This window comes from Neoarius graeffei, chromosome 25 (assembly GCF_027579695.1).
Source record: "Neoarius graeffei isolate fNeoGra1 chromosome 25, fNeoGra1.pri, whole genome shotgun sequence".
NCBI lineage: Eukaryota > Metazoa > Chordata > Actinopteri > Siluriformes > Ariidae > Neoarius > Neoarius graeffei.
The window spans coordinates 7718881-7732269 of NC_083593.1; the positions used below are offsets into that span (position 1 = coordinate 7718881).

The 13389-nt window shown below is 43.3% G+C and overlaps 1 protein-coding gene across 3 annotated transcripts in view; it reads left to right on the top strand.

The window, feature by feature from the left end:
* bmpr1bb (bone morphogenetic protein receptor, type IBb) overlaps positions 1-13389 on the top strand; it is a 138227-nt gene that overhangs the window by 89850 nt on the left and 34988 nt on the right. For all 3 annotated transcript variants that reach the window (XM_060909264.1, XM_060909265.1, XM_060909266.1), the window contains exon 3: positions 11795-11991. In XM_060909264.1, the coding sequence (XP_060765247.1) occupies positions 11880-11991 (112 nt within the window). In that variant the 5' untranslated portion in view covers positions 11795-11879. The remainder of the gene's footprint in view (positions 1-11794; positions 11992-13389) is intronic.

Sequence of the window (13389 nt, forward strand, 5' to 3'; positions counted from 1 at the left end):
ACGCTAAACGGCACAAGAGTCGCCATTTTTAAAAGACCGTGACGTCAGCGCTACCCACTGCACTAGGAGAGAAGCGTGTAATCATGTTTTGTAACTCAAAACACAAGCGAAAGTAAAGTTTCTATTTTGGTTAGCTTTATTTGCTAACTGATGAATTAATCATAGAATACCATATATTTACCTTCTTCAGAGCACAGCCAGGTGAAGTAGAAGTAGCAGATACAAGCATCTCTTTCATCTGCAAAATCAATCAAATACACAACACTTACAATACTATTCCTATTCTTGCATATTACAACTTTTCAGTGCGAGACGAGTCCTACCTCTTTCATTTTCGCTTGCTTTCGACGCTTTTTCAACCTCACAGAACGTGCAGAGAACTCGCTCGCCGCTGTCTCACTTGCACTTGGCCTATGACAAAATTCCGTTGGTACGGCATCATCCTTCAGAATTCGCCCGGGCTTCTTCCCTGGTTGTAGTCCAACGTATTTAGCAAATAAGTCCTCCTCATATGCCGAGGGCAGGAAATGTTTTGAACATAGCCTTGAAGCGCGTGATGGCTTGAAATCGCTTCTGCCGATCGTACGTAGCCATGCTCGAACTCGCTTGGTGTTTTTCAGCGGAAACGAGTGAAAAGACACGTCTGGAGGATCGTTACGCTTTCCATCGGTCCTGTTATTACACCCGAAAGCAACACACTGTGGCATTGTGTAGCCGATCACTTACAGTACAATTCATCCTACTTTCCGATTCACACGTGCTATTCCCAACCTCAATGAGCCGACACAACTGGGCACATACATACGTCATGAGTGTTACGCAGAGAAAATGAACGAGCATTCTGATTGGATAAAATTAATATCATGGCGGGCTGTTCAAACTGCGGAAATAGTTTGCTCGAGCTACTTTCAAAACACTATAACTTTCCAACCTTAGAACAAAAAACTTTTGTAAGTCTTGAATAGGGTTCGTTAATGTGTGTTTTATTGTTATATTTACTCTATATATTGCCCTCTGTTCCCCTTTAAAAAAGGGTTAATGATTTCTAATTATTATGATTCTTACTGTTTATACTGTTAATATTGCCAGGTCTTTCAATTACATAATTTGGGCTACACCCTGTATTTCTGAATTTGGGCTTTTTCTGTCGTAATACAGGGTAATTTGGGCTTTTCTGCACATGCAAAGTGCTGTTTTCCCAGGGCTCTGTGTTTAAACCTGCTGCTGCTTTTTTAGCTACAAAGTTAGGAATAAATAACGAACTCTATGATTGTTATTTTTTTTACCTTTATTGCAGTGTGTCTACAGCATTAATCCCTCTTGATGTACATGACAAAAATAATTAGAATACAGTTAGTTAGTGTTTAAAAGATGTGTTGGGGCCTGAGAAGAGCCTGGAGGAAAGGAGACTGTGAATGAAAAAGCAAGTTCTGCACTGTTGCCATCAAAGAGACAAACCTGTAGCAGACCTGCGACACAAAAGGTTTTTCAGTCACATCACAAGAATTGGGTAAAAGATCTTAGTTTAGATGAAAGGCCAGTGTCTCAGACCATCATCAACAAGAGGACCAAGCTCCAAGTCACTGATTCCACCCACACTTACACAACTGGGTGTATTTAAGATGCAAGCTGCATCTTAAAGGGCATATTCTGGACCAATTTCGTTTTTTTTTTTTTTATATGAAAGTATGTCCCTTTACACACTCATCCGGAAGGGTAATTTTGCACAAGGCCATCTGTCTACAACAGAAAAAAAATAAAATAACAAAACGCGTCTGAAAAAATCCTAAGGGAGTCTGGAGCCAGATTCGTAACGTTACCTGCGGAAGCGCCAGCAGGCTGTGTGAGCTTTGTACGGTTTCAGTGCACAGCCTGTGTAGACCAAGCGCTCCCATTTCTCTCTCATTGTCCGGTCTTTTGGGAAACGATGAGTACTAATCCCATCAAGATTGGTGTTGCTACACCCTCCTACGATACATCTGTTAACCATTTTAATAATTACGCGATAATGTTGAAGAAATTTGCAGAAAACCACCAGGTCGTTTTCTCATAAACAAACCAGCGCTGACGTAGGATTCAGAAGGAGGCGTCCCGCAGATGACGTCACGAAAATCAGTGTTTGCCGGGAAATCCAAATGCCAAGTTTTTTCAGAGGCGGACTAATTCGCCTCAAATGGCTTGATTTCAACTGAATTTTTCTGGTAAAAAAAAATTGCACAAAATGCAAAATGTGACAGATATTTGAGCAAAGTTTAATATAAAATAGGAGAATTACATTGATCTTGCTCCTGAATTTACCCGTGATATGCACTTTAAATACACACAGTTGTGTCCTGAATAGCTCTCTTTTATTCAGTCTTTTACCTGATTTAAATCATATGACACTCGGTATCAGAGAGATGTTGCAGTTGAGGTCAGATAATGTGGGCTATAGGGCTATTTTTAGGTTTTTAAATGATGCAGGAATTATTAGGAGAATTTAGCATAATAGGGCAGTAAACGTTCTGGTTCACACTCCAGTCCAGAAGGTGGTGGTAATGCACCGAAAAGCTGTTTGCCAACCGCCATAAAACAATATAAAAGAAGATTTACCTAATGTGGAAATTCCGCTCTGGTCATTGGTACGCGAGTCTCGCGCCTCCACGAAATCATGGCGTGCCGATCGCCGTTGATGGAGAATTCGTGCTCTGCGCGAGGCTTACGGCTAGTTCGATGAACCCGGAACAACATGAGAATGGTGCGGGTTTCGCGTCAATTATGAGAAATACACGCTAATTCTCGCTAATTTCAGTGTGTTTAAAGAAGAAAGTCAAGATATTGGGTTTTATGCAGCCAAGTTTATTTAATCAACATTTTTTTAAACTTTTGGTAGCATATTTTGGGCGCCTTTTTAATTTGGGCGCTTATGATGTTATATGTTGCAGGTTTCATGGAATTGAAAGGCCTGATTGCTGCAGTTTATTGCTGCTAAAAAAAAAAAAAACACCACACCAAATTTTCCAAATTGTGGTTTTACTAAGTATTTGCTTCTTCCTAGTTCTGAAGTACTTATTTTGGAAAGGGACATGGTTAGAGCATCAAGTTTTCATTACCCTAACACCCAATTTTACTTTCAATTAATAATGAATTAATGATTAATAGTATGACGCTGCAAAATTGTCACATATTTGGACACGGTTAGCATACTGTGAAATTTTCATATCCTAATTTTTCATGCATGTTCAGTGCATATTGTACCCATAGATCAGTGCGTTTTTGCAGGTAAGAGTATTTTCCAAACTTTTATTCAAAGTTGGATTTATTTTTGAAAACACAGTCAGGCTGTGTGTGTGGAGCATTAGCAGATGCGTGATTACCTCACCACATTTATTTATCTAGCCTAGTTTTATAGAGCCCTTTCCCTCCTTAAAGTCTCTCCATCCACTTGGTTGATGATGTGATCATGAGTTGGTGTCTGGGGCCTGAGCGCTGGAGAGGGCATGTGTGTAAAAGGGTGTGTATGAGGGGTCTTTCAGCAGAGCCAGAGGTGATGAGTGCAGGGGACAGAGCCAGAGGAAAGCCGCCGATGATGTCAGGCCTCTGGGTGGCGGGATCCTGATTGTGTTTCCCAGCTTCGTGCAGCTGTTGGACTCAAGGAAGTGCATGGTTTGACACATCATTCTCCAGTCCCCACCCAAAATGTCCCCCACTGAAAAATTCGCAGTCCTAGGGGTTAATTCTGGCATGAAGCAGAACACCACTGCTAGCGTGCATTCCTTCGACAGCCATTGTAACTTAAGAATCTGTGCCGTCATGGCTTTTTTGGGGTTGCTCTTTGCTCTTCGTTTGAGTGGTGAATTTTGTGCTTGTCGAGCTGATTTTCTCCTAGTGTGAGCACGATCGGAGTTGAGAAAGCATATGCTCCTGGCTGTCTTAATAGCCTGGCAGTACATCTATACTTGGTCTGCATAATTTCTATCTACTGTATAATCTTAATACTTAACGTGAAAAGAACAGAAACCTGTTTTACTCCCAACTCCGTTGTAGTAGAGGTCTAAGGGCAGTTGTCATTTCAATAAACATTTATGCAAAGCGCATTTTTGTAGAACAGATTTTGTTCTTTCATTGACAGGATTAGTTTTTCAGAGAGAGGAATTTGTGGTTATTTTTTGTTAACCCATAGTTTTATGGATTGGACAGACTAAAAAAAACCGCCACGTACCGTATAGTCTTGTGAAAAAAGTAAGTACATCCAATAGAAACTGTAGACTTTTCCCAATATATTTAAATAAGCAAACTTTTCACTCTCTGATACAATGCCAACAGATAAAGGTAATATACTCCATCAAATGGCACATAAAACTGACATTTTGTAGTCACTTTCATAATTTAGACTTAAAAAAAATAGTCAAAAAAGTACACCCTTACATTTAGCACACATTCAAGTCCATAAAATTAGAACCTGTTGTTTCGGATTAGGTGCCATTGATTAGAACCCTGTGCAGGTGGAACCCGTCTTTTTTTTTTTTTTTTTAAACCTGACATCTAGGGCCTGGTGTTCTCTTTGCTGTTGAAGAGTGTCGTGTCGTCATGTCAAGATCTAAAGAGCTCGCTAAGGACCTCAGTAAAAAGGTTGTTGGATGCCTATGAATCTGACAAGGGATTTAAAAAGATCTCTAAATTATTAGAAGTAAATCGTTCCACTGTAAGAAAAATCATCTACAAGTGGTGTAGATTTCAAACAACTGCCAGTTTGTCCTAGCCTGGGCCCGCCCATCCTAAGTGTGATGCAACACGAGGGCCTGTTGCGAGCTTAGTCTGGCCAGGCAAGCTATCTACAGCTCTTCCAAGCTCCCGAAAAATCAAGAGCCAATCAACTTTGAGCATCTCCAACGGCCCTGGGTAGAGGCGTGTTCAATGCACTGACGTAGTAGAACTGCGACCGGAAGCCATAGGTTGTTTACAGAATCTATGCCGGAAGCGCTTCATTCACTAGAAACATTACGAACATGGAGCAAGTTCTCATTGAAAACGGAGCAAAGAGCAGCCCTGGAGGTATTTACTGAAAGGAAGGACGTTTTCGCCTTGCTCCTGACCGGCTTCGGTAAGAGTTTAATCTACCACTTAGCCCCGTCGCGTCACATACGTCAGAGGAAAGAGTGATGTGATTGGTTTAAGCTTCATCACAGCCTTTTCTGGCTTCGACCAGTAGCAAACTGAGGCATTTCAGGGAGGCGGGTCAACCACGCACTTTGGGAAACGGTTGGGCTTAATATCTTTGCCAGACCAAATGCTCGTAGAGCTTCGAAGTTGCCTTAGCCAGACTAAGTTTGTCCAGGACTGGCCATCCCAGCAGATTCAGCCCAAGAACAGACTGTTTGATGCCAAAATAAATCTCCAAGAACCCCAAACTTTCATCACTGGATCTGTAGGTAACTCTTGTAACTGTTGGTGTGAGAGTGCACACATCTACAATCAGAAAGAGATTGGACAAATTTGACTTGCATGGGAGGCGTGCCAGGAAAAAGCCTTTGCTGTCCTAAAGGAACATTAAAGCAAGACTAGAGTTTGCCAATGAACATATAGGCAAAGACCAGGCCTTTTGGAATAACGTGCTCTGGATAGATGAATCAAAAGTAGAGTTGTTTGGCCACAGTAAGAGCACACGTGTGGCGCAGACCAAATACGGCTTCTCAGGAGAAGAACCTCACGCCAACTGTGAAGCATGGCGATGGAAACGTTCTGGTTTAGGGTTGCTTCGCTGCCTCAAGAACTGGGAAGCTTGCATTCATTGATTCATCTATGAATAATGACTCAAAAAGAAGAAATGGAGGGTTATGGAATGGCCTACCGTAGTTGAAGCCCAGATTTGAACCCCATTGAAATGTTGTGGGGAGATTTGGAAAGGGCAGTACATGCAAGAAAACCCTCAAACATCTTGCACCTGAAGGAATATTGCATGGAAGAGCGGTCAAAAATTTCAGCAAGCCGATTTCAGAGATCTTATGTAAAACGCCAACAAGAAGTTATTTCTGTTAAAGGGGGCAATACTATCTTCTGAAGCCAAGGGTGTACTTACTATCTGCATAGAAGAATATTACATCTATTGACATTTTTGTTGAATAAATGATTGAAAGAACTCCTTTTCCTTGTTGTTCATCAGCTTGATCTGTAGGCACTGTATCAAAAAGGTGAAATGTTTGCTTGTTTAAGTATGTTCAGAAAAGGCTGCAATTTCCATGGGATCATGGGCGCCGCCAGGGGGGGAAAGGTTAGAACAATTCTAGGGGCCCAGCACTGCCATGGGGCCCTTTAAGGGGCTGATAATATGCTTTTAATGATTTTAATAAGACTTTTGAAATAACAACAATGCAATATTCCATCTGGCAAAATGAGCTAATTGAACAAGGTTGTCTATTTCTTGAGTTCTTCAACATATTGTCATTTAACCCTCCCCCTTTTGCGAAATGGTACGGTCCAGTTCTGGTAGAAGCGCGATGCGTTAAATCTGTGTGCTGATCAGTGCAACGCTACTTGCTGCTGTGTCGCGGTGCAGCAGCCAGCCAGCCAGCAGTGGAGTGCGTATAGTCTATGATCGCTAAATATGAAGAGTGGCTGTCAAAAACGTAAAGAAAGGCAGCTGAAAGCTGAGAGGGACCGGAGAGGCAGGCAACTGGTCACTCAGTTTTTCCCAAAGAAAGGTAGCTATCGCTCACATGTGTGTTCAAAATATTAGCGAATGGTAAATGAACAGTATGAACGTGGTTGGATTAGCCTATCAAGAGAACACTTTTACAGTTTGTACAGTGACATTTTTTCCATTTTAATAACTGAACTGACTTGTGTGATAAACAAGATGAAATATTACGTTATGCTGGTGCTAATAACTAGTGCTAATAACCAGTTTCATAACTAATGGGGTGCCCTAAATATGCACAGATTCAGCCTCAGGGGGGCCTCCGCCCTACCAAACCACTGAACCGCCCTTTGGAGAAGGAGGTAAGCAGCAATACAACCCATAAATGATTTATTAGCAGTCACGTCACACATTTCACTACCAATTGTCCTAGCACAAGAAGGCATGTGGCAAAATCTTGAATTTTCATTTGTGATTGTAAATGCGGCGGCACGGTGGTGTAGTGGTTAGCGCTGTCGCCTCACAGCAAGAAGGTCCTGGGTTCGAGCCCCGGGGCCGGCGAGGGCCTTTCTGTGTGGAGTTTGCATGTTCTCCCCGTGTCCGCGTGGGTTTCCTCCGGGTGCTCCGGTTTCCCCCACAGTCCAAAGACATGCAGGTTAGGTTAACTGGTGACTCTAAATTGAGCGTAGGTGTGAATGTGAATGGTTGTCTGTGTCTGTGTCAGCCCTGTGATGACCTGGCGACTTGTCCAGGGTGTACCCCGCCTTTCGCCCGTAGTCAGCTGGGATAGGCTCCAGCTTGCCTGCGACCCTGTAGAAGGATAAAGCGGCTAGAGATAATGAGATGAGATGAGATTGTAAATGCACCAGAATTAGTCACTGACCAGTTTTCATCTAGTTCCTGGTAGGTTAATACATAAAATGTAATAAAGTCACAAACTCGAGGTCCATGGGCTATCAAAAGTCAAATAATGACAATAGTGCAGTTGTGACGAGGGTGGGCAAAGTTGGGGGGCCCAAAATTCTAATCTTTCATGGGGCCCAAAATTTCTGGCGGCGCCCCTGCATGGGATGTACTTTTTTTTTTTTTTTTCCACCTGACTGTACACTACAGAGACAGTAGATAAAGATATTCCTTTAACAGGCCTGAGAAGTTTCTTTGGCCCAGGTTTGTTTGGTTATTTCCGTCAGTAATAAAACTACTGATGTGACATTGATGCGCTAAACAGATCCTGGAGAAATGGTTCTCTTTTCATTGCCCTGCTCTACTTTGCTTATTGTTTTTGCTGTAAGTTTTGCTTCTGATTAAGATACGTCCAGCCAAATGGAGCAGTGTGAAGGCTGTAAAAATGGCCATTTAGGGACTGGACCATTTGCTGTTTGGAGTAAGGGAAGAACATGAAGGGAGTATAAGCAGAGAGAGGAGTGTTTATGGAAGTTCCTCAAGCCCAAGTCTAAGTGATTGGTTTGGAAGATTCAGCAGAACAAGCTGACCTCCCACCGGGTGTGTGCGCGCGTGTCTCTCTGACGGTGTGAATGTTATGCTGACCTGCTCGCAACTTACCATGTGAGCTATGTTCTAGAGAGGTCACTCTGGCTGTGTTCAGACTGTCAGGCCATACCCCTTCTCTTTTTTTTTTTTTTTTTGCATATTTGCTCTGAATCCGATCTTCCTGATTGACTGTCCACATTATATATTGCAAATGATCAGATCCAATCTATGTATCCGTTTGGCAGTCCTCATTTTCAGTCTGATGTGCAGCGGGAACAAGTTGCGCCGCCTTTCCTTCGTGTTTACATGCTCACTCTCTGTTGGTAGCAAACCGGAGGTTAGACCGGTAAACACAAGTGTGCACGTGCAAATCAGTGATCCGGAACTTGTTTTTTAACTTGCTTTATTGTCTGCTTGTTTCTGTTTAAATGCTCTGGGATTTGGCGGTAAATCAAACTTCTGGAAAACTGATTTGCTCTGAGTGATGTCGTTCAGGGAACAAATCGACTCTTTGAGTCTGCTGTTTTAGATGTTTATTGAAAAAGCAAACAATCTGCACACAACTGGATGAGGATAAGAACGTCTTTAGTCCAGTTATTACTGCGATTGGCAGGGCCGTGCAAAGACCTTTGGAGGGGCAGGGGCTCAACATTCAAAAAAGGGGAATTGGAACAAATTTTTCACACAAGTTAACTTTATTCAAAACTAAATTTCAATTGCAACTGAACATTCTGTGTGTCTTGATAGAATATGTTGTGGACGTCGTCATTCAGCCTTAAGTTTTCGAAGCTGCTAGAATATGTTATTAACGCCGTCGTTCAAACTAAAGTTTCCGAATCTGCCACGTTAATGAAACGGATGGAGCAAACGGTTTAAATATAGCCTAGGCGGCTTCATTAAATGATAAACAACCCTACGCATTTACTGTTGTGTTCTAAGCTGCACAATATTGCATGTTCAGATAAGAAATGAAAGGAGACTTTCAGTGTGACCTTACCATGCCGTTCCTCGCACTGTCTCCCACTGCCAACCGCCTGCATGCGCTTTCTGCACGGAGGGTCACTGAATGCATGACGTCACGGATTGATGCCCGCATTTACATAGAAAAACGTTATTTTATAAATCTATAATTTCATATATTATTGTCAAATTGTAGAGAATATTGATGTTGGAGCTAACTTATCTTTTACAAATATTAAAAAAAAAAAACCAGTCCCTATGAAAAGGGCACTTTGGACAGCAAACAGAAAAGGGGCAGGGGCTAGAGCACCTGTAGCACCGGTTCATTGCACGTGGGTGGCGATTGGCTTGGGAATCACTTGACTCCATTGTTTAAAGGTGGAGAAGTTTGATGAGGAAAAGCACTTGAGAAGAACTGACCATTGAATTTGCCGTGAAGCGGTCTTGTTCAGATGATAAATGACCCGGATGAACGCTGCCATGCACGCATAAGCCCTTGTACAGTACTTGCCACCGGTTGTGTTTAAACGGTAAGCGGGAACAAGATGTAAACCCTAGGTCACAATCGGCCGTACGTGCTCCTACGGCCGGTCTACGTGCAAAAAACGCAATAAATGCATGGAGGGCGTGCGTGAAACGCACGGAGGGCGCGCGTGTGACGTGCTGATTTTCGAGCCGTAGGCTGGCCGCAGACCGGCCGCAGAGGTTCTTTGTCATGTCAAACAAACTCTACGGGCGCTTACGTTTTTTTCAGGTTGCAAGACAAACTTGCGGCCAATGTGCGTCTTTCTCCACGAACAAAGAAAACGCAGCGATTTGGGAAACGCCAAAAAATCGTACGTCCGGTTGTGACCTAGGCTTTAAATGGAGTAAGTTGTGCCTACTGGTGTCAAATTGTTCCGGGGCAAATCGTGTTTTGACGGGCAGTTATGCCAGGGCAACTTGTTCTGGTGCAAGTGTCTGTGTAAAAGCAGCAGCTTTAGTCATGTTGGTTGCTATAGTAATGGCATTGGCCCCAGAAGTAATAATGACATTGCACCTGAAAGTAGAAGTACTTGACGAAAACAAAACAAAAAATGGAGTGTAATGTCTTTGGCTTGCTTGTTTACCACGTGGCGACGTGGTGCCGCAGTGCAGGTTTATAAAAATGATAAACGGAACAGTGTCCAAGACGGAGGACGCTTGCCTGCTTCTCTTTATTTCATGCACCACCAAACTAGCAGGTTTCATGTGTGTGTGTGATGCAAACGTGAACTTTACATGGTGTCAAAAGTCACAGAGGTTTAAAAAAAAAAAAAAACACCTTGAAATTTGACCACATATGAATGTGGTGTGGTGGGAAAATCCGTAGCAACAGCTGCAGTACCTGAATAAGACCACAGAGCACTGTTCACATCACTTCCGCACCACTGACCCCCCCCCCCATGGCCCAGATCAGACTTTTTCTTTCTCTCCATTTCTCTCTCGCACATACACATCTCTTAGTCATCCGCCTCCAGAGGCTCCACAGAGTGCCATGGCCAGAGAAGAGAGAGAATGGCAGCCGAAGAGGGGGCCGTAGGGTACCCAGCAGGCCGGAAAGGGGGATAAAGCCAAGCGATTCATCTCCGTGTGGAGGTCTTTGAATGGAGATGATCAATGGCTCTTGATTCTCTCGAGTGGGAGATGCGTGAGCTGCAGAGAGAAACCAGCGATAGAGCGTAGTGATAAATTGGATGCTCATCAATCACAGGCTGAATTGACTTGTACATGTCATAACATTTTCCTCATGGAATGTGCGTGGGTCCACACGTTATCAACGTGACAAAAGGAAACGGGGATGTTTATAGCGCTTACGCTCCATGCTGCACAGGTGTGACATTTCCTGTTGTCACTCTGACCACACTGGAAAGTGTCAGCCCAATTATGCTTTATGCGATATAACTGCGATGGCTGACTTGATGTAATCTCGGTAATAGTGCACTTAATCGGCTTAACTTGTAACTCCCAGAAAGTCTTTTGCCGCAGTGTCCGGGGGGAGTTTCCAGCGGGGGAATTAACATCAGTGGGGGAGCAGATGGGGGCGTGACATGGCCTGGAGGTGAAGCTTATAATCACCTGACGTGTGAATACCTTTTGTTACGCACGTTGTGTGTGTTCACTGGCTGCTTTGTGCGCCATAATAACGTGTCACTCAAATAACAGCGCAGTGAATAGCCGAGGAGGAAATACCTAACCAATTCTATAAAAAGGAACCTTGAACCGTGTCGTGCAGAACGTCACCTGGCTTGTGATGTTCTCGAACTTTGATATCAAAGCATGTTGTTCACAACATTTAGACATTTGCGATTAACAGAGCTCGTTTCTAGCTCCTCATCCTTCTCAAAGCTGAAAAGCAGCGGTCAGTGGGAGTCGCATTCACATACATGAGAGCAAGCTTTCTTTCTTTCTTTCTGTCTTTAAGGGTCAGAATTTTGGCCTCCTCCCCTGGCCTCCTTTTTTAGAACACAGCCCTCCTTCGGTCTGCACCCCAGCGAGAGGTGTGCAGGCAGAGTGGGATGGCCCAAACCTACAGGAGCAACACTGCTTGTGTGTGGTGCAATGTTTGTGTGTGAGAGAGAGAGAGAGAGAGAGAGCAGCTCAGTAACAGTAACTCCCTCCTCCTCTTCCTCCTTCCTCTCTCTCTCGCTCTCTTTTTTTCTCACTCGCTTGCTCTGTGTCTCTCATTTCTCTCTCGTTTCTCTCCAGCCAGGCCATCAGTGTGGAGTAGCAGAGGAGACAGTGCAGCGGGCGTGTGTGGCGGGCAGAGTTTCGGCTGGAGACGCACACACTCATGCCCCGCTTGTTGGAGCCAGTTGCTGAAGGCTCTTTGATGGCCCGACTGCTGCTGCTGCTGCTGCTTCTTCTTCTTCTGCTGCTGGGATTCAGCTCGAACTTCACTCATGGTGAGTCGTACCAAAGTGTACACACTTTGGCGCCTGATGCTAAATCTCACAGAAGTAACTTTGGGATGAGGTTCCTCTCTCAGATGATGTCCAAGGTTTTGCGACTGTCACCGCAATATTTCTAATTTCGTTCATGCAGAATCTTGTATTGCTGGAACTGCAAAGTTTGCAGTGCAGATCGTCAAGCCGTAAAATCTTAGCATTTGTTAAATCCGCGCTCATGACGATGTGTTTGAATGAATAACTGCACGGATTCACTAGCCCCGCGTTTTCGGTTCCATCTTTTGGCGTGCCCGTGTGGCATTTGGTGAACTCTTTGAAAATTGAGCAGCTGTCAGACACTTGTTAAGCACGCAGTTGGGCGTCAAGCTGTAAAAGCTGTCTGTCTCCTCCGTCCTGCAAACACAGTTGAACACACACCAACACATGCACTCTTTACACACCTAAAATAATTGGCGCTCAGTGTTTGGTCTTTTAGAGCATCAGAAATATCCTGCAGCTGGTGGAGTTTTTATACAGGCTTGAACTTTTCAGCTGCTCCTGCTATTGATGTTGACCTGCGCTGGACTCCGTTAGTGTTGCGTCACGAAATTGTGTGAAATATTAAGTGTAACAGTTTTAAGAGAAATTTCACCTGTTATGATGTCCACTGTGATGTTTACTGTGATCACATTTGCACTCGAATGAATTAATATTCCATGTTATTTCATTTCATATCAATACCCGATTCAAACTCTGCATCATCATCGTTCTGACCTGTAAAGTATTTAACACGTTTGTAAAACAGCGAGCAAATGAGATTTTGTTTTTGACACATGCTAAATCCTGCAGACGTTTTTTTTTTAGTTCGTTACGTCACATTGGCTACCGTCTAGCCTCCACGCTGATGTGTGTCAGTGATTTTTATGCTTGGCAGGCTGATAGGACAGTTAATTCAGTGCCTGCTGTATTTTAATAAACAGCCAAGATAAGTAGAAGAGCAAACAGCCAACATTTGTGCTACACATCTGTGGTGAAGAAATTGAGGTAATGACTTTAGCAAATGGAATGACAGCTCTTTAATACTCGAGACCTGTTCTTGACCTGTTTGATTAACCACTCACTCTAGATCTCGGTCTTATTTGGATTGCTGAGTCAACATTGGGCTCAGGTATAGAGACAGGGTACTGACTCGCCTCTCCTGCATGCATGCACCTACCCTCACACACACACACGCGCAATCATACACTCGTCTGGGTTTTTATTTTATTTTATTTTATTTTATTTTATTTAATTCACAGCTATTTTCCATAGGCGCAAGAATACACTAGGTCATAAACATACTACTGTCGTTGTTGTTGTATAAAATGTTCTGGCATTCAAGGAACTGATTATAATTTATTTTAATATTGTAAAAAT